At 26.6% G+C, this 22,003-nt stretch overlaps 1 protein-coding gene across 2 annotated transcripts in view; it reads left to right on the top strand.

Moving 5' to 3' along the window:
• The window catches only part of LOC101234304 (uncharacterized), a 30,224-nt gene extending 8,221 nt beyond the window's left edge, over positions 1-22,003 (top strand). The window contains exons 5-12 of one of the 2 annotated variants that reach the window (XM_065803046.1): positions 3,753-3,820; positions 6,515-6,569; positions 9,362-9,412; positions 9,501-9,683; positions 9,940-10,039; positions 12,565-12,602; positions 12,690-12,799; positions 20,954-22,003. In XM_065803046.1, the coding sequence (XP_065659118.1) occupies positions 3,753-3,820; positions 6,515-6,569; positions 9,362-9,412; positions 9,501-9,683; positions 9,940-10,039; positions 12,565-12,602; positions 12,690-12,799; positions 20,954-21,901 (1,553 nt within the window). In that variant the 3' untranslated portion in view covers positions 21,902-22,003. Of the gene's footprint in view, positions 1-3,752; positions 3,821-6,514; positions 6,573-9,361; positions 9,413-9,500; positions 9,684-9,939; positions 10,040-12,564; positions 12,603-12,689; positions 12,800-20,953 lie in introns of both variants that reach the window. The other variant, XM_065803047.1, reaches the window with a different exon arrangement.

The following is a 22,003-nucleotide window of genomic DNA, read 5'->3' as shown; positions in this document are numbered from 1 at the left end:
GTTGTTTCTCTTTCTCTTTTCTATAAATACTAACGGGTGATAACTAAAAAATGAGAGTAATTCTAACCCTCTGAAATCAAACCGCAAAAGCCAAAAAAAAAAGAAAAGTACTCCTATGTGAAACTATACTCTCTCTGTTTACAAACTTATCATATGTTTTGTTTTGCATTAGCTAATTCTGTTGTGTTTAAAATGCCGTCAAAACAAGATTTACTACGTGAGCTCATTGTTAAAGTTCTATCAAATGCACGAAAATCTCAGAAAAAAGTTTACTGTGAATCATTTTAAAACCGAAAATGTTCCAGTTTCAACTATTTACCATATTTTGGTATCCTTAACAACCAATTGTAAAAGTGGTAGTGGAAAACCAGCTAAAATAATGAACAAGAAGGTACTTTGTTTGCTTCACAGTGCTTTCAACAACAATGATTCAAAAAGTCAACAAGATGCTGTGGAAAAGTTCAAGTGTACGCATCCTTATATCTGCAAATCATTGAAAAAACAAGGAATAGTCTGCCAAAAAAAACAAGAGCACCGGAATACACTGAGCAACAAATATTAACCGTAAAATCTCAATGCTGCTGGATGACCATAAATTACTGGAAGATGTTTTGTTTTGGATGTTACTGGAAATTAATGGAAAATGTTTTGGAAATTACCGGAAATTGGAAATTACCGGAAATTAGTGGAAAATATTTTGTTTAGGATGACGAAAGTTACTTCCCCCTCTCCAAAACTCAAGTTCCAGGAAATGATCGATATTATGCAGATAAAAGTTCTACCACACCTACAAAAGTAAAATACAAATATAAACACAAGTTTGAGCAAAAAGTGACGCTGTACATTGCCATATCTGAGAGGGGAATTTCCAAGCCATTGTTTAAGCCAAGTGATTTGGCTATCAATCAAGAAGTATACCAAAATCAATGTTTGAAGAAAATATTGATTCCATTTCTTCAAAAATATCATTCAGATGGCAATTACTTGATTTAGCTGGATAAAGCATCATCGCATTTTGCCAAAAAAATACAAGTCTTCTTGGAAAGCCAAAACATCCCATATGTACCAAAAAACCACAATCCAACAAACTTGCTTCAGTTTCGGCCAATTAAAGATTTTTTTGGATATTTGAGTTCGTTAGTATACAAAAACAACTGGAGAGCTAAGAATTGCAAACAATTGATTACCTGAATCAAAAAATGCATTTGTCAAATCTATATAAATGCTGTACAATGCTCCTGTTCCTGCTGATGATGATGGATCATATTCGAATGCTCATTAATTTTTTCTTAAAGATAAGTGATGTACCTTCAATTAAAATAAATATAATTTTCATTTTCTAAACATTTGTTTTTATTATAGCCCAATATGAAAACTCTCATTTTTTAGTTATCATCCATTATAATGGGCACTGCTCTAAAGAGCAAGCGTCTCTTCTGCCATCTACTAAAATTCATTCTTGTGTTACTCGTCATTCAAATAAGTCTCATCTTTTTACTGTAACTGTTCCTAAGTGCTCCAAAAACTCTTCTTTGTCTAGTTTTTTCCTCAAAAATCAGTTATTTGGAATTCGCTTCCTTCATCTTGTTTTCCTGATTCATATAATTTGCAATCCTTCAAATTGTCTGTTAATTGTTATCTTGCACTATAAACTTGATCTTTTCTCTTCTAGTAACTTTCAACTCTTATAGTGGTTGCTTGCAGCCTTGTTGGAAGTGTTAAAAAAAAAAGAAAAAAAAATTACTTTTTTAAAACAAATATGTACATAACAAATATTATTACGTTACATCCAAGTTTGTATGAAGAAGTATTTCTTTGCAAATTAAATTTTTTTTTGTTGATTACGTATAACTGAGACTTTATTTTACATAATGCTGCATTCAAAAATGATGACTTTTTTCCATTTGATATCTGATTATTACGAGTAATTTGATTTAATTAGTTTAATTTATACTATATATATCAGGGATGAATCCATAGGAAAGCCTATCGCATTCTCCTTCCTCCCCCCCCCCTCCCCCACCTTCTTTAAAAATCAAAAACAAAGTTTTGTGTTAGAAAAAAAATGTTAGGGATTGTCCATAAATGGCATTACACAATTTTTGAACATTTTTGATCCCTTTTCCCTTTTTTTTTGTGTTTCTTTTTTTTACAAAATTATGATCCTTAGGAAGTTTATAAAGTTGGGAGCTGTTGAATATGCTGGCTTTAACTTTTACATTTGTGATCGCTGGAAATTTAATATTCAGATACTTGAAACACAGTCTTCATCTTGGTCTAATGTCTTCACAAATTTTTTCATTAATCCAAGTTTTTATACAGAGGTGAAATATAAATTCTGGAATTTTACTAGAGATGAATTTAAGTAATTAATAAACTACTTTTATTAAATATTAAAAAAACTACATACATACATAGATTTTATCAGTTACTAAGCAGATATGAGGTCATCCACAAATTACCTTATGTGATAGGGAGGAAGGATTACTGATTTTGTGATGATTTGTTACAGATTTGTTACATTCTATTTTGTGACTCTACACAAAATAGGATACCCCTCCTTTTTTTTTAGTTTTAAATCTAGAAAAACTGTTATTTTATTTAAAATGTTTCTTGTCAATACAAATGATGAAAAAATAATTAATAAAACAAATAAGGTTATTTGTTTGTTTAGTCAATGTTATACAATTTTAAATGGAGCTATATAAGTGCAAATAATAAAGTTATAAAAATTAAATTTTATATGTGAATTGGTGAATGTTAAAAGGGCGGAAGTTCAACGATGTAAACTTTTGGGAAATTAAAAAAAATTGCATTTTCCCCCGTAGTAAATTTTTGTTAATGGTTTAATAATTTTTTTTTGAAGGGGATGTTTTTGAAGAAATGTTTTTCATCTTAATAAAATGCAGCTTTTTTAGTTTGCCGAAAGTTTACATTATTGGACTTTTGCCCTTTTAACATTCACGATTCATGTATTGAAACATATTATTTAATTAAAAACAGCTGAAAAATGTAAAAAACATTGAATTTAAAAATGATGTGGGATGAGGTGGTATGCGATCCCGTCACCTTTTTATAAATTATAAACCATTCTGCTACTTTTTTGTAAATCTCTACATATAACAATGAATAGGCGGGATGGTATTTGTAATTTACTGAATACCATCCCGATACCTTTTTTTTCTCCACATCTCTCTATCTCTCTCTATATATACATATATATATATATATATAATATATATATATATATATATATATATATATACATATATATATATATATATATATATATATATATACATATATATATATATACATATATATACATATATATATATACATATAAATATATACATATATATATATAAACATGTATATACATATATATATATATATATATACATATATATATATATATATATATACATATATATATATATATATATATATATATATATATATGTATATATATATATATATATATATATAATATATATATATATATATATATATATATATATACGTATATCGTATATATATATATATATATACATATAGATATATTATCATATATAATCATATATATATATATATATATATATATATATATATATATATATATATATATATATATATATATATATATATATATATATATATATATATATATATATATATATATATATATATATATATATATATAAAGAGAGAGAGAGGTTTAGAAAAAATGTTTTTGTTGATTTTATGTATAGGTTTAAATGGCCCTCCTGACATTCTGCATGGGGATGCTTTTTATGTGAATATACGCAATGCTGCCACGGTAACTGCAGTTTTTATTATGTTTAACTTTTCAAAATAGTTATGTTAATTTTTGAATCTTTATTATATTTAAATGGACTTTTTTTAATAATAGTTTATTCTAGTTTTTTGAACCATGCCTGCCTGGTTATTTGTTGCTTTTTGATATTTTGATAAAAGTTTTTGTAAACAAAATCATGAAAAAATTAAATTGATTTGATAACTGATTAGATTTTAATAATATTTTCTTGTTTTATATTGTATACACTGTGCTGTGTACTAAATTGTAAACGGTACTGTGTTATTTTACACTGTGCTGTTTTCTTTTCTCTCAGTTCATACATTCAATTAGATTTTTTATTTTGGTTACTTTTGGTTCTGCTTTGGTTCCACCGCATTTTTGTTCTGATTAGTTTTTTTACTCTCTGAATTTGCAATCAAAAAATTCAAATGGTCTTTGTTGGTTAGTTATTTATCTACTAATTGATGATTGATGTACTCCCAAAGATTCTCAGTAGGATTGTGATCTTGTGAATGGTTTTCTACGAATTTCTAAAATTGGTTTTCTACAGCTTTTATAATTAGTTTCCTGACCTTATTTAAAACCTTAGCTTTCTCCATGCTTCTAAATTATCACACACACACAATTATTTTGGCAATCATTTATACTTTGTATATATTTCATTATGCCTTTTTGTGTTTTGTGTAAAGTTCCTCATTGATTAAATAATATATTTATTTACATATGCGTTTTAATGTGACACCCACACATATATTTTTATGCGTTTGAATGTGACACCCACACATATATTTTTATGCGTTTGAATGTGACACCCACACACACCTTTTTACTTTTTTATTATTACTTTAGTTATTATTAAAATGTTTACTTACAATTTTATTGCACATTTGCATGTATAGAATGAAACCTGTAAGCATGAGTTAAAGTACCTTTCTTGATTTTTTTTCTTTTGCAAAGAATCAAATTAAAAACAACATTATAAAAATAAATAAATTCATTTCATCATATTTGGTTATTTAAGATTTCTAAAATTTTCTTGAATATTAATGAAACCAAACTGCCATTGATCAAATAATTAAATCTTATTTTAGTGTATTTATTTATCAAGGTTTTATTAAAACAGTTGATTATACTATAGTTTTGTGTGCTTTTTTGCTCTAAATTGAATGCTGCAAATTATAAATTATTTTTGCAATTAAACTTTCAATAAATGAGTTAAAAAAACTTTGAATGAAAAATAATTGAGTCAGATACTTTAGTTTTTGTGTTGTGTAAAAGTTTTAGTAAATACATTTTTACAACTGCTTACAACAAACAAATTTTGTTTAAATCATTAATAGTTATATATAGTTTATTATATATTATAATAATTATTAAAATATTAAATGTGCACATATATAATATATAGTATACATACATATATAAATATACATACATATATAATATACATACATATATAAAATACATACATATATAATATACATACATACATTCATATATATATATATATATATATATATATATATATATATATATATATATATATATATATATATATATATATATATATATATATATATATTATACATTTTATTTTTGTTTTGCTTAAGTCTTTTTTTATCTATGCTAACTAACAAAGTTAGTAACACAATTCCTATATATTGGGTATTAAGTTATAAAAAAGTATTATAAATATAAATACTGATAAAAATGATCAATAAAAAGGTTTTTTACCTTTAAGGTTGTTGCATAATTATATGTTTTTATATATACTATAATTATGAAATAATACTTTATAAAGCATTTTTTTTATTTAAATATACCAAATTGTGTTTTAATACTCTACCAGATGAGGTCCCAGTATAGGTGTTAAAAATTTCATTTTTTAAAAATGGTATAAGTTTAAAATGGTAAAATTTGATAAAACATCTTCACAAAAAAATTTATCTGTGGAAAAATAATTTTTTTATTTTATGTTTAAAAAAATGTTTTTTTTTTTTTTGTTTTTCTTTTTTTACAATTAAATATTAAGTAATATTTTCTATATAAAATGATTTTTAAAACTTTAATATAATTTTGCTTCTTATTTGACCCAGTTCGAATTTTTTTTTTTTAATGGTAAGAGAAAGTTGTTTTTAAAAAATAAAAATATATATCAATCTTCTTCATTTAAAATTTAATGCCAGCACACGAAAAAGCACTGACAGGATGGTCATTTTTAATTTAGCCTGCGTGACTTTAAAAAGTTCATTTTTTCTTGCTATTTAAATTAAAATAATAATAGCGAAAAGAATGATTTGAATAAATACTAGATAAAATAATTAAAAAAAAACTAGTAAAAAAAGCTATTTTTCATAAAAGGTGAACAAATGAACAAAAATGTTTTCTTACAATTTAAAACAAAGCGCTTTTATTTTTTAGGCAAGCGCTTTTTTATGCACTGGACAAAGTTTTTGTGGGCATGTGGGCAAACACAAAAAGACTTGTGCGCTTATGCGTTCAAGTCTTATGACAAATAGCTTTTAGGTGTTAAAGTTATGTAATGTAATGTTTTTTATGAGTTTTTATGCTTAAAATTGTTTTAAAATTATTGTAAATAAGCGTTTCAAGATAATTTTAGGTAAATTATATTTTAGCACAATGACAACTACTAGGCATTTTTTTATAATAATTTTCTTTTTTTTAATTGGTTAGGAACTCTTGACAATTCTTTTTGATCTTGAAAGGGATCAACATTTTAAGCAAACAAGTAAGAAAAATTTTTGAATATTTTTGTCTTTATATATGATAAATTGTTTTTTTTTTACTGATATTGATACTGATTTAATCATGTCACCAAGTACTGCTAATCTTTTTTTTTTTTTTAATATGTTATGTAAGTATTTTTTTAAAATCAAGAATATTTTTTCTCCAAGACCTTTTTTTGAAGCATTTTAGTAGACCATAAAAAATTTGTTGATTTTCTGATAAATTTAAGTTTTTAAAAAGTTTGATTCTTAAATTTCACTACTCTTAAACACACTTCTCTAATATTTTTTTTTTAATTTAACACAAAGCAAACTTTCCTTAGCATGATTTCACTAATTATTAGTTCTAAACACAACAATTGATGGTCTTATTAAAATGAGGTTTTGAATATTAAAGAAATTATAATTATATTTTAATTGTGTTATTTAATAACTAATTGTGTTAGTTTAGAAAATGTATTTGAAGAAATAGATTTAAAGTGGTAATTATTCCTATGTAGGCCATAGGAATAATTACCATTTTATCACTTAAGGAAATATAATTCATTTTTTTAGACCTAATTTTTTCTTTCACTTTTTATTGCAAAATAATTTGAATGAAAAAATTGAAAGAAAACATCAACTTAAAAACCATTTAAATGAAAAACTAATTATACCTGACTTTTTAATAGTGCGCTAGATCGAGAAACAAATTGTAAAAAATGTGTTATTTTGCTTTGATCTTACTCAAATGGTCTATAGCATGGCCTTGTTATAGTCCTTGACACCCTACGGGAATTTTCTTGACCTAAATTCGATTTTGAATGAGCTGTTTAAAGTTGTAAAATATTGGTAACTATTGGTAACTGTTTTCAAAGGAACTTAAAACAAATAATTTATGATTCTTTCAAAATGCTGCATACCAAACTGTTGCTCAAGTTATGTCTTCAGATTGTAAAATATCTGTATACAAATTTTCTTGTGAAGTATCTGAAAAGAACAAGTGGTTTATGAGTATCCTTTTCTCACACTAGATTTTAACAAAAGATAGACTTGCTTGTAAATTGCATTGGCCAGTTGATGCCGAGTTTACTTTATATTGTGGTAAATTGAGACCAATTGATCCTCCAAAAGTGTTTTCAAATATCTATAAAAGTTGTCTATCCTCTCTACCACCAAAAATGAGAAAAATTTTATCTTCTTCAAAAAGAGGTATCAAAAAAGATGAATTGGAAGAGTATAAAATAATTGATAATTAAAATTTGAAGACATTGAAAAATACTTAACTACTGAAAATGATATAATCACTTACAAGCAAAATAATTCTATTTTTATCCAGTCTAAAGTTTATAATTGTGGAGTTCCACTATTTTTGCTGATAGTTAATTAAAGTTTAATGTTTGAAGTCTTTCATTATAATTCAAAATCTACTGTTAAGCCTCGTAAGGCAGAATATCTTAATTTAATACAAAGTCAGCTTTAAATGAAGCTCTTAGATATCTTAAAGTTAAAGGTGAGGATCATAAAACCTAAATATTATTTTAGCATCTAAATGTAATGGGAGATTATTCTGTTGGCTGTACTGTTTATTCACCTGATAATAACACGGGGCTTTTGAATATTTTGCAACAAATTGTTCCTCTTACAATCAATTGAGTTGTGATTATCAGTTGTAGTAAGTGGCTGGGGTTGATATTTGACCAGGGCCAGGGCCGAGTTTGATAAAATACAGCCAGGGCCAGGGCTGGGTTTGTCACCGGGGCTGCATAAACAATTATAGATCGTAAAGTATATTTTTTTAATTCAAAATTCATGTTATATTTTGTATATATATATATTCTTGGGTGGCAGCAGACAATTTCAAAAAAAGTTGTTTTTTGAATCACCCTAATATATAAACATCATTATGATCAACATGATCATCATAATTATCATTATTATTATCATTATCATCATCGTCATCATGATCATCACTATCATTATCATCATCATCATGATCATCAACAGCATAAAAGAGGAAGGCTTAAGACTAATAATGATGATTATGATCATGATCATAATCATTATTATTAATCTTTAGCCTTCCTCTTAAAGATTTCTTACTTCTACCACTACCATTTTCTACTAAAGCTGCTACCTCTCTACATGTTGATACCTAAATTACTTTAATCTTTTCAAACAAACGTCGTTCGATACAACGCTTTTTTCAAATCTTCCAAAGATTATGCCTCCTTTTCTTGTCTTGCTAGAGTCACACCACACAACCATCTGATCATCTTCTCTTTTAGCAATACTACACCATTTTGGCAATACTACACCATACACGCATCCATCTAATTATCTTCTCTTTTGGCAATACTACACCATATAAAAGTATATATATATACATATATGTAGGCCTCTTGGTGTACTTTTGACAGTTTTAAGTCTTCACCCTTTATTTTCAGAGAATGAAAAATACAGAATAAAACAAAAATAAATTTCTTTATAATTTTCTTTCAAGTATTATTGTACAACTATTGCAAGTATTAAGTGCAACTGTTTCTGTTAAATTAAAATATTAAAATTGTAAATGTTTTAATTAAAATATTATAATTGTAGATAAATAAAAATAAGTTTTTTATTAAAAAAATGATAGTATTAAAGTTTTTATGAAATGATAATGGATCAGCAAATAAAATAGTTTGGGTTGGATTAGCACTGGATACTAATCTATCAGATCGGTTTATGCACAACTGTAACTTTTTTTGAAAAAAAAAAAATTACTTACTAAGTTTGTTTAACACATAATGTAATACTTGTATATTAAACACAGGTAATGGTATTGCACAATCATCATCAGGATTTGGAATTTCATCTCCTCCTAGTATGCTTTATTTTTAATATATTGTAGTTATTAAGTCCGTTTTTTAGTTATTATGTTTGCTGATGCAATTTTATTTACTTTATTGAAGGCAACAGCAATATTTTAAGCTCAATTTATGATAAAGTTAAAGAGGTCATTCCAAGTTTTTTACAAACGCAAACAGAAAGTCAACTTGTTAAAGATAATTATTATCAGCAATTTAATGAGACTCCTAAAGTTAATACCCCATCAGACACTATTTGGTCATTTGTTGGCCAAAAAAGCAATGGAGGTATCTAAATTAAATATATTTTGGTTGTCAGGGTGACTATTGTTATTTTATTGTCTATGTTATTTCTGTTCCTATTGGTTGTTTTCTGTTGTCAATGCAATGTCATAGCAATGTCATATCAAAGTTTTTAAGGTTTTTTTTTTCTTTGTTTATGGGTTTAATAGTTTTTTGTTTTGTTTTAAATTTAATAATAGATTAGATTTAATAGCAGTCATTCATTCAATTGGTCCTCAATTTATTATTTATTATTTTATAGTTATGTCAAAGAAAGACAATGATTCTTCTGGATATCAATCTCCTGTTCTAAATAATACTTTAGATTTTCAGCCTCCTGTTTTAAATACTTTTTCACATAGGTAAGTTATTAAACTTGATAGCTCAGCAATTATTTACCAGAAGAATTTTTTTCTTGTTGATTCTACTGAAGTGTTAAGTCTGGATGAAAAATCGTTTTAAAGTAGTTTTTCAAACTTTTATGAATTTTAAAAACATGTTAGAAAAACTCATGTTTTAACTCAGTTATTTTTTAAATAATACTTTTTATTCATTTTAATTATTTTTTTGTAGTAATGTTATTTACTAATATTTATAACATTTATTACTAACCAATTACTTTTGACTTTTTTTATACACTTGAAATTTTTGAGTTAATGTCTATCTCGGTCTAATTAGACTATTCAAATTCAATTCAATTGTTACATGAGAATATGCATATATTTATTTAACAATATCCTTTTGAATTATTACATTAGTTTAAACACACATGATTTTTATCTTAAACACAGTTATTTAAAGGTTTCATAAATTTATTGTGAGAATTTATGTGGTTTCAAAATGCTAAATCATTTCAAGCACTTAACACAAAATTATAATGTTGATAATGTTTGAGATTTTAAGTCAAGAAATGCTGTTTAATTTATAGATAACATATCTGACGTCATACTGAAATAGCCTGCTGTGAGGGGCTTCAGTACATACATTGGCTATCTTACAGCCTGTCCCAAAAAAACTTCTTTTTTGCAAAATTAAATGTACGCTGTCTAAAAGTTATTAAGTCTATTATTATTATTACTAGGTCTATTAAATATACCAGAATTTTTATTTAAAAAGTTAAAATTGTTTGAAAATATTTAATTTTTTCCTTTTTTCAAGATAAAACCTGTTATTATCAGAGTAATCTCTTTCTATTAAACATTACAATAAAGGTTGAGCTGTAAAATTTATCTCGTTGAAAAATGGTGGAAAAAATGTTAAAAAGATATAACAAGTTCTTTAAATATAATTGAATGAGTTTAATTCAGATGTTTGCAAACAAACTTCAGGTAACACCTTAATGAATCTTTTCTTATCAATCGTAGTATAAAAGTTATCCTGGATGAACTCTTCTTCATTTCTTGTAACTTCAGGGGTTCCTAAAGGTTTTAACCTTGACTCTATACTTTTTTTAATTTAGATTAACGATCTCCCAGAAATTCTCACATCTAAGGTGGCATTATTTGCTAATGATAATACCATTTATTCTTCACCTGATAAGATGCCAACACGCTGATTGCTTGAAAGATTGTTTAAAGAAAGCTTAAAAAGAATCTCACTTCTGCTACAGCAGAAAGGGCTCCCAGTGGCTAGTGAACTTCAACTCAGATAAAACTCAAATTTTTTCAGGTAATTGTTATCCGAAAATCTAGATCTTCATATATTTATGAAAGGTAATGTACTTAATGAGTCATCTACCCTTCATCTTCTAAGATTAACTCATACTTAATGTCTTTCTTGGAAACCATATATCAATTCGGTTGCAAAAATAGCATCTTCAAAGGTTGCATCTCTTTATCGTGCTCGTCACTTTCTTACTCAGGATTCTTTTCTTTATGTCTATAAATCTCAAATCCATCCTTATTTGGAATACTGTTGTCATATCTGAAGTGGATCTTCAAATGATGCTCTTTCTCTTATAGAGAAAGAGTATCATATGTTGCTTCTCTTTTCTATAAATACTATAATGGATGCTAAGGAGCTAGGGTCTCTTGTGCCAAGAGTAAAGTTCACTCGCGTGTTAATCATTATTCCATTAAGTCTCATGCTTTTGCTGTGACTGTTCTTAAGTGCTCCGAAAATTCTTATTCATCTAGTGTTTTTCCTCATTTTTTCCCAATTTCCATATTCGCTCTCTTCTAGTTTTCATTATTCATATAATTTTCAATCTTTTAAGTCGTTGTTGTTAATCGTTATTTTTCTTTATAAACTTCATCTTTTCTCTTCCAGTAACTTCCAAATCTAATAGTGGTTTTTTGCAGCCTTGTTGAAAGTGAATCATAGAAAAGAGGCAAAAAATTGCCAACCTTGTTTCTATGATTTATGGTTAGATCTTTGCCGACCTGATGCCAACCTCTAAAAGATTCTTTATTCCTCAACTTTCAACTCAAATTCCGAGGGTTACCTTCATAAACTTCTTAGGAATTGGAAACTGAGAGTTTTTGCAGCATCTTCTTATCTTCCTTAACGTAAGCATCAACTAAAGTCATTACAACAAGCTGTTGGCTTAAATACCAGGCATGATTTTGCATGCTTTAAAGTAGTGATTAAACACGCTCAGGATATTTTTAAATTAAATCAAGCACATCCTTAAAGCTACAAAATCATTAGTCAGTGCTTTAATATCAAGTTTAGTCAGTTGGTGTGTGTACTAAAGCCCCAGCAGCTTCCTATTTCAGTATATCAGTTTTATTTACTTTATTGAAGGTACCAGCAGTCTTTTGAGCTCAATTTATAATTTATTTTATTAATTTTTCTCTCTTTAACTGTATATCAGTTAACAAGAGAAAATTGTAAAAAAAATGCAGAAAATAAATTAAATTTTAATATCTGTATTATTTTATTTTAGAAACAACCTACAAACAAATCAAGACACTTCCCTCAGAGGTTTTTTTTTCTGTTTTAAACTTTCGAATTTTCTGTTTTATATTCCTTATAATACCAATACTATTAAATTATAAACATTATATTCAGAAACCCCAAAAAGTTCAGAAAACATCAAAGTTTCTGAAATTAATAAAACTTCAGAAACCACCATTTTAACAGAAGTGCCAGATACATTGTTTCAAGGACTGTGTGTCCAGGTATGTTTTTTAGTGACTTTTATTTTATATTTTCAACTGTAGTTGCTACTAAAAACTATATATATGTGTATATATGTGTGTGTGTGTGTATATATGTGTGTGTGTGTGTATATATGTGTGTGTGTGTATATATGTGTGTGTGTGTGTGTGTATATATATATATATATATATATATATATATATATATATATATATATATATATATATATATATATATATATATATATATATATATATATATATATATATATACAGGGTCAAGGGTCAAATTAAGCATATCGCAATTGCTTTTAACACCTTCGCGATTAGTTTTTCTTAAAGAAAATATTTTTGCTATATTTTTTTTTTTTTATTTACTTAAAATTTTTTTAGCCATTCTTAAAAGTAATGTATTTGTCTAAGTTTTTTTTTAGGGGTCATCAGGTACGTTTTATGCATAATTTTTTTTGAAATAAGCAACTTTGTAATGTGGGTCTAAATGTCAATGTGTATTGTGCCGTTAAGCGTCTAATGCTTATACAACAATACATACATTTAAAATGAAAATTAGTAAAAATTAGGAGTCTATGTTTCTGGATTCATTTTTCTGGTGTCATGTTGCTATCGATTCCTTTAGATGATGATTAAAGGTGTGATGATATTATGTTTTCAATTGGAACTAGTAAATAACGCAGCATAGCAGTTTTGAAGGATTGCTCATTGAATTTTTATTATATATACATGTTATTTTTATAGGATGATGATCGCTAATATATAACACAAAAACTTACGGATTTTCAATTGAGCTTTCGCTTTAAATTCTTTCAAAACATAGTTTCATCATGCTTTGACATTTAATAAGTACTTCAAGTTTCAAATTTAAATATCATATATTCAATATAGAGAATTATAATGTGGTTTATTCTATATATTTAAAAAATTGGTAAAAAAAATGTATGGAAATTGAACCACAAGTAAGCTCTGCATTCCTTGTAAAACAGCTAACAGAGATAGAAAAAAATATTTATTTTGTATTTTTAATTTAGCGCTTTGAACAAGTAAAGTTCTTTGCATTTAAAACATCTATTGAAGTGCTACTACGTTAAAACCTTTGATCAAATAATTTTAATATAATACATACTCAATGACTTCAGCACTTCATGACTTCATATCTCACTATAAGTTGGTATATTTCATTAAAAAAAGATAAAAATGTAAATTTGACCCACATAACCTCACTAAACAGGGTAATGTGGGTCTATTGAACACAACTCAAATTGGTGCTCCTTAACTTTTTTTGATGTAGTTTACTATGTCTTGATTTAGATGTCATGATTTTAAGATTTCTTTAAAAAATAATAATATATAATTGTTTTACGATTTTAATTTTTTTTTCAAAAATTAAATTGCTTGAATACAGAGTTGTTAACAAGACAAGGCCACATGTTACAAGGCCAAGGCCAAGACCAAGGTTAAAAGTTACAAGGTTGAGGACAAGGCCAATGCTAAGTGTTTTAACGTCAAGGCCAAGAATAAGAGTTTCAAGGCCAAGGACTATGCAAACATCTTCTAGACCAAAGACTTGAATTTTTGTCTTACGTTAAGACCAAATGTTAACAAAACTGTAAGTAACAATTGCTTTGACAATAAAACCACACGTTGTAAAAATTGACCAAGGTTATTCACATAATTCAACAAAGTCAATAAGAAAATATACTTGTAGATATATATGAAAGCCAAAAACAAAAATACATAAAAATAAAGAATGAAAACTTTTAATTAATTAAATTAATTAATTTATTATTTAATTAATAAAATTAATTTTTTTTTAAAGGCCAAGACCAAAACAATCAAGGCTATAGCTAAAATTTTCAAGGCTGAGACCAAAGCAAAGGCCAGCAGTTTCAAAGATAAGACCAAGGCCTTAATTTTTGGCCTTAAGGCAAGGCCAAAGACTAACAACTCTGCATTAATATATATATTTTTTGCTCGATATTAAAAGTTGCTAAAAAACGGCTTAGATTACCCCACCCTACTCTATATTGATGAATAATCATTTTCTTTATGTAAAAAAAAGCTAAAAATGAAAAACTATATTTAAAAGCGGCATATGCAGTTAAAATAGATTATAGTTTCAAACTCTTTCATTCAGAGTTTAATAGCAATAATTGTCTTTTGTTCCTGTTTTCTCTCTACTGTTTAAATCAAAGTAGACATGCAGTATAAATATGCATGTTTAAGAAGATTGGTTAGAATGCAACAACTTAAAAAATAATCTTTTTTATAATTTTACATTTTTAAAATATTAAAATATCTTTTATTCCTTCTTAGGATTATAACCCACTAAAAAATGCCTGCTCTAACACTCTAAATATGTTCTATATAACAAAATTAAAAAGTTTCCATTGCCAAAGTCAGATCTCAATTAAACTCTTCTACAGCATGTGGTCCAGACAACATTCCTTTCATAGTCTTACAAAAGTGTTTTCATGAACTCATTTCAATTCTCTCTAAACTATTTAATAAGTGCTTGACTAAATCTTGTTTTTCTGCCTGTTGTAAAATGAAATCTGTTGTTCCAATTTTTAAAAACTCTGGGGAACAGTCTGATCTTAAGTCAAATAACTTACTATCAGTTAATCAGTACAGTTTCTGATTTTCTCACACTTTGGCTGACTAACTGCTGTGCTATATGCTGACTGACTAACTGGCTAAGGCTAACAACTAGCTAACTGCTGTGACTTAAAGATTTTATTGTGCATTAGATGGTGGTAAGCAAGAGCTACTGCTCTTGACATATCTAAAGCTTTCGATAAAGTTTAGCATGCTGGTCTTCTCCATAAGCTTGCTTCATAAGGTGTATCTAGGAAAGTTTTTGAGATTATCAGATTATTTCTTTCTAACTGCTTTATTAAAGTTATCCTTGAAGGCCAACACTCTTCATTTCCAGTAACTTCTGGGGTACCTTAACATTCTATTCTTGGTCTTGTTTTGTTTTTTGTTTTTTATCGTTAATGATTTTCCTGACAACCTTACATCAATGGTGACTCTAAGTGCTGACAAAAATTCTTCTCTTTTTGATTGCTTAGAACAGGCAGCAGATTTTGAATCTGATTTCACCTCTGTAACAGGTTAGAGCTAGTAGTGGCGTGTAAAATTTAACTTTAACAAAACTGAGTTATTTCTTACAAGTAACAATACTGTTGACATTCCTATATTGATGATTGGCAAACCTTCTCACTTAGTCTTCTTTATGTCTTTTTGGATTATTGTTCATACTGACCTTCTCATGGAAACCATATACGCAATCAATTGCTAAGTTAGCATCTGCTAAGGTTGCTTTTCTTTACCATTACCTTACTCAAGATTTCATTTTCTACCTCTAAAAATCTCTTATTTGTCCCTGTATAGAATACTGTTGTCATAAATTGGCTGATTCTTCTATCGATGCTCTTTCTCTTCTAGACGAGGTCCAAAAAAATACTATTAATGTTGCTGCTCAAAAGAGCTATTATCTCCAGTTGCAATAACTAAATTTCATTCTCGCTTGATTTGTCATTCATCAAAATCTCATCCTTTTATCTGTCTTTGCAACCTACAACTTTTCAAGTTGTAGGTTTTTCAACTGTTCTTTACTCTTTAATTTTAGTTTTTGTTTTCTAGTCCCAACTTAATAGTTGTTTCTTGCAGCCTTGTTGGAAGTGAATTAAGAAATATATATATATATATATATATATATATATATATATATATATATATATATATATATATATATATATATATATATATATATATTTATATATATAATATTAGATGTCACTCTAAAATAGCCTGTTGCCAGGGTACATACATCGACTATCTTATAGCCTGCTGTTGCAAAGGAGTAGAATGCGGTAGTGGTGTGAGTAACGGTAAACTGCTCCTCTCATAAGTAAGAAGTCCCAAGTTCGATCCCCACCACGTCCCTGGTAGCATCGTTCTCAACTTGTTTATTCATGCAGCCGCCATGTTTGTTTTGTGGTTCATGTTTTGGAGTTAGTGTTTTGGAGCCTACTTTTAGTTACAACTAAAAGTATCCAAAGTATCTTTCTTCTATTTGAAGGAAGGAGGAGGTTATTAGGGGTAGTCAAATGTTGTTGTAGTTTTATATAAAAAACCCTCCGGTGTCTGGAAGTTTGATAAATTGCTGACAAGGGGAAGGGGAAAGATTCAAAGAAAATTTAAGAAAAATTCTTGGCATAAAAAATGGACAGCCACTAGGTTAATTTTGAAGGTTCAATTTTGTTAGTCTATAATAGGTATTTTCGATCTTGTTGTAATGTTATTCATATTGCTATGTTTATATGCTCCAATACTATCCAATAATGTTCCAATAATGTTGATATGCTCCAATACTGTCAAATACTGCTAGTAAAATTATATCGCTTTCACCAACATAGTATGGCAGTCAAAAAATCATTCGTAGACAATCTTTAATCCACACATAAAAGCAAAATAGGTTTCGATTTGAAATAATTTTTTGAGTACATACATTTTTTTTGAGTACATACAACTTGTTTCTCCACCCAGTGGCCTTGCTCCTCACAGTTCGTGTTTCGGAGTTATAGAGTTGAGAGAGGGTTATAACCACTATTAAGTAGCCTCCTCATCTGTAGTGGCCTTCTCGGCCTTGAGGAGGGGAACAACAAAAAAAATATATATATTTTAGTACATACAATTACATACATATATTTTATACATATATACAAATACATACATATATTAGTACATACAAATATTTTAGTACATACAAATACATACATATATTTTATACATATATAGATGTATATGTAATGTATATATATATATATATATATATATATTTTTGTATATATACAAATACATATATTTATTAGTACATACATATATTTTAGTACATACAAATACAGTATTTAGACATAAGCAGGTTGTGTCATGGCACAGAGGTCCCAACAAAATTAGGAGCCCCACAAGCTAAAGATAAAGCAATTAATTTGTTTTTTATATTGACGACATGATTATAATCAAGAACAAAATCTTATTCGAACAAAAAATTATTTTTTAATGATGAACTTTATTTGATGATGAAGGTTATTTTAGAAAAAAGCAAGGTAATAAATAATTTTATAATTATTCTAAAAGAAAATTCAACTACAATTTTAGTTAGTAAAGTATAAAATTTCCAAAAATCCCAAATAAAAAAAACAACAAAAAACACACAAAAAATGTCTTTTTTTGCACAAAAAATTTTTGCGATTTTTTTTTGTTTATTTTTTTTTTCTTTTCTAATTTAGCCTATTTTTTGGCCATTCTTAAAAGTAATGTTTTTGTCAAAGTTTTTTATTTAAGGGTCATTAAGTATGTCACACTAAATTTATCGTTTGAATAGAAGTATGATCTTTGCTCTCTTGAGCATAGGTTTTTATTCAACATAAAGCGTTTTTTTTTAATAAAATTTCTGTGTGCCAATAAAGTTTTAAGTTAAGTTTACTGGATGGATAAAGTTCATTGCAGTTAATTTATCTTTGAACTAAATCAAAACAACCAGTTAAGTTACTACAGTAGCTTACAGTTACTCACTTATTAAATTTACTTAATATGCTCAAAGACTCGCAAAAGTTTGTATGGCTACAAATGTTTCTGTTTGTATCTTATATGTTGCTAACATATAATAAAAGCTTTTAACTAAAAAATTTTTAACAAGAAATCTCGAATAGAATATAAAAAACCTGATACCATTTTTTAATATTTTCATTTTATTAAATGCGATATCAAGACCAAACATTTTCTATAAATACTCAAGTTGTTTCTAGGAATTTTTTTTAAAAGGAAATCTATTTAAACAAAAGAATTTTAGTCTTCTAAAATTATCTTATTGAAATAATTTTGCCATTGAAGTTTGAAATTAAAAAAAAAAATTGGAAAGATTTGAAAGAATTTTAATGCTCAATAATTATAAATTTGATTTCAGCGGCACCCATAATACCCAAAGTTAAACATTTATCTAACTACAGTAACAATATTAGATATAGAGCATAGTGCAAGTGAGAATCGAAGTTTTATTTAAATCGTAAACATTTTTAATAGTTTATTATTTTTTGTTACTTAAAAATAGTTTTCAATGTAGAAAAATTGTAATAAAAATTCAAATTAAAAAAATAAATTATTTTACTGTTCAAAGAAATTTTTTTCTAAAAAAATCCTTTAAGCATATACTTAAAATAAGGGAAATATTTATTAAACCAAATTTTTATTTTTATTAAACAACTTTTTTCGATTTATTAAACCAAATTTTTTCTTTTACTTTTTCTTAGAGGTGTATCAGATTGGAATTTATGAATTCCAGCCAGAACTGAATTTGCCGGTATTGTTAAAAAAATTCTGGCCAGAATAAGATTTATATTTATGCAATTTTTTACCTTCAAGATTGTAAGTGAAAGCCTGCACCTCAGCATCGTGACTACATAATATATATTTATAACCTATAATATATATATACAACCTATTTCATTAATTTTATCCTTTTTTCATTTAAATCTAATATGTTTCTTTATTTGTTTCTTGTAATTTTATTTATTAAAAGTTTTAACCTGCATAATAATTATATTTAAAATTATATCTATGTTTTCTATTTTTCCATGTAGGTTAAAATTGAAATATTTACTGTATCCTGTACTTTTTAATTATTTAAAATTTAAGTAACATTTAAAATGAGACTAATCTCAGAGGAAGGTAACATATTTTGATAAAAAAAGAGCTAGTTTGTTGCCTAAAACTAGATAGCAACTCTTTTTCCTTAGATATTTTTCCTTACATAATTGGAAATGAAATTACATTGTGTTTGTTAAGAAAATTGTATTTTTTACCTAGGTTTACCTATAGTTCTTCATTGCCCTGTAGGAAAATGATTTTTTTAATTTAATTTACAGTCTGTGTCACATGTCTTTAAAAAAAAAAGGTGAAAAATAAATTCCGGTATTCCGGCCCAAAATATTGTAATTCCAGCTGGAATGGAATTCCAGTACATCCCTACTTTTTATTGAAAAACAATTTGAATGGAAAAATTATACTTAAATTTTTAATAGTACTATAGATCAAGAAACAATGAATTATAAAAGACTTGAAATAAAACGTATCTAATATTTATTTCTTTGTTTGCTCAATAATTATAGACTCATATGGTGTATAAGCATGTTTTTGCACAAATATGAAGTTTAAAGTTTCATGACGATATTGTACGATATTACGACATTGATACAAGCTATTCATATTGTTAAAACTCTGCAGTTTGTGTTATTGGTGTTTTATAGCTTTTTACGTGTTTTATCGTCAACATGAACCTATTAAATAGTTTTCTATAACTAAATAAAGTGGTTTAAATATTTTTATATTTGCATTTTTCTACTTTTACTTTTTTACCTAAACTTTTTTTAAGTATCATGTTAAGCAAAAACAATTATTAAAAGTAATAGTATTAAATGCGTTACTTTTTTGTTACATTATAACTTGCTCTATAACTGCAATATAAACTTTAAATTATAACTTAATCTGTAAATTATGATAGTAACTTATGCTATTTTAAACTCTGCTAAATGAAAAAATTGTAAAAGAGAATTTAAATATGAGAAAAATTATGTTAAAATTAACAATTTAACACAAAATGTTTCATTTGCTTTTTAAAAAAGTGGTAGGAACCCTGCTGAATTTCAACAGTGTATTAATGTGTATGTGTACTTTTACACATACACATTAATACACTGCAAATTACACATGTGTACATTTACAGATACACATTACTTTAGATTAAAATGTGTTGTTAACAAAGTTTTATTGTGTAATGTGTTTTATTTGGCTTTATTGTATTGTTTTTTGTTTAATATTATGTTTTTAATTTTCATTTTATTTTGTTTAAAATTTATATTGTAATTTTTTATGAATTTCTGTTGTATGCTTTTTCTTAAATTTGCATTCTTCTAAATAATGTTTTTTGTACTTTGTGTAATTTGTGTACATTTTGCATCAACTTTTTGTTTCAAGTTTTGCTCTCCTGGAACTTGTAAAAAAAATTTATAAAAACATGTATTTTACTCTCATTAAATTTTTAATAATTATTGTGTTTTTAAATAGTTTGTAGTTTTCTATATTTTTAATTTTTAGGAACGTTCTAAACCTAATATATCAAATAGTTCAGAAATATACACAACAAAATGTGAAAATCGATATGAGCAAAGTTTGTTAAATGATCAATTTTCATGTTTTATGAGTAATACCCAAAATAGCAAAAACAATTCTTTGAATGATGATCTTTCTAAAAAAAATTGGTTGTTTTCTTTTAATGATGGAAATGTTGTAAAAACTGACGTTACATCAAACGGTACAGCTAAGTCTTATGATTCTTACCATATAAATAAATCAAATACTATTAAAAACAACGACGATAAACTTTTATCTTTAAATTCTCAGAAACACTCTTATAATGATAGTAGTTATGTACCCCCTAATGATGTTAACCAGAAGCAGAACTGTTTAGAAAGTTTATCCACATCGCTATATAAACAATCTACAGAAAAACAAAATAGAGATACTGAAGAATATCTGGTTTCACAAAGTACTTACCGAGCACAACTACTTCAAAGTATTGGAAATAGCTCAGAAAAATCTTTAACAAATGCTTTTATCCAAAATCAACAACAAACTGCTAAGTTGAAAGAGCTAGATAATTTTGATCCTTTTTCTGTAGAGACTCCTTCAACAAACCATGCAATAACTTATGCAGCAAACCTCCATCAGAGTCAACCTCCTCAAACTCAGTATCCCTCAAATCCACTAGTGTTTCAAAATTCTGCAATGCATTGTTTTCCTCAGCAACAACAAAATAATTTCCATTCTCAAAATAGTTTCCATCAACAAAGTGTTCCAGGATACCTTGGCAATTATACATATAATAATCATGCACCATTACGTACCAATGAAATAGTTCTATCTCCGTCTCAAAATGTAACTGGTTTTACTAGTCAAAGACCTGCTGTCAGAATAAGTAATACTCAAGTAAAAGACTCGTTTAGTTTTGTACAAGATGCAATGAAGTCTAGTATGAATAAATAAAAAGTTAGACAAACGATAGATTTTTTTTTATATTTTTTATAAGTTAACATTACTAACTGTTTAGTCATTTGTGTATTGCCTATGTTTAAATATTTTTTAAAT

This window comes from Hydra vulgaris, chromosome 08 (genome assembly GCF_038396675.1).
Source record: "Hydra vulgaris chromosome 08, alternate assembly HydraT2T_AEP".
Taxonomy (NCBI): domain Eukaryota; kingdom Metazoa; phylum Cnidaria; class Hydrozoa; order Anthoathecata; family Hydridae; genus Hydra; species Hydra vulgaris.
The sequence above is the reverse complement of the archived record's forward strand: the minus strand, read 5'-3'. Positions and strand labels throughout refer to the sequence as shown.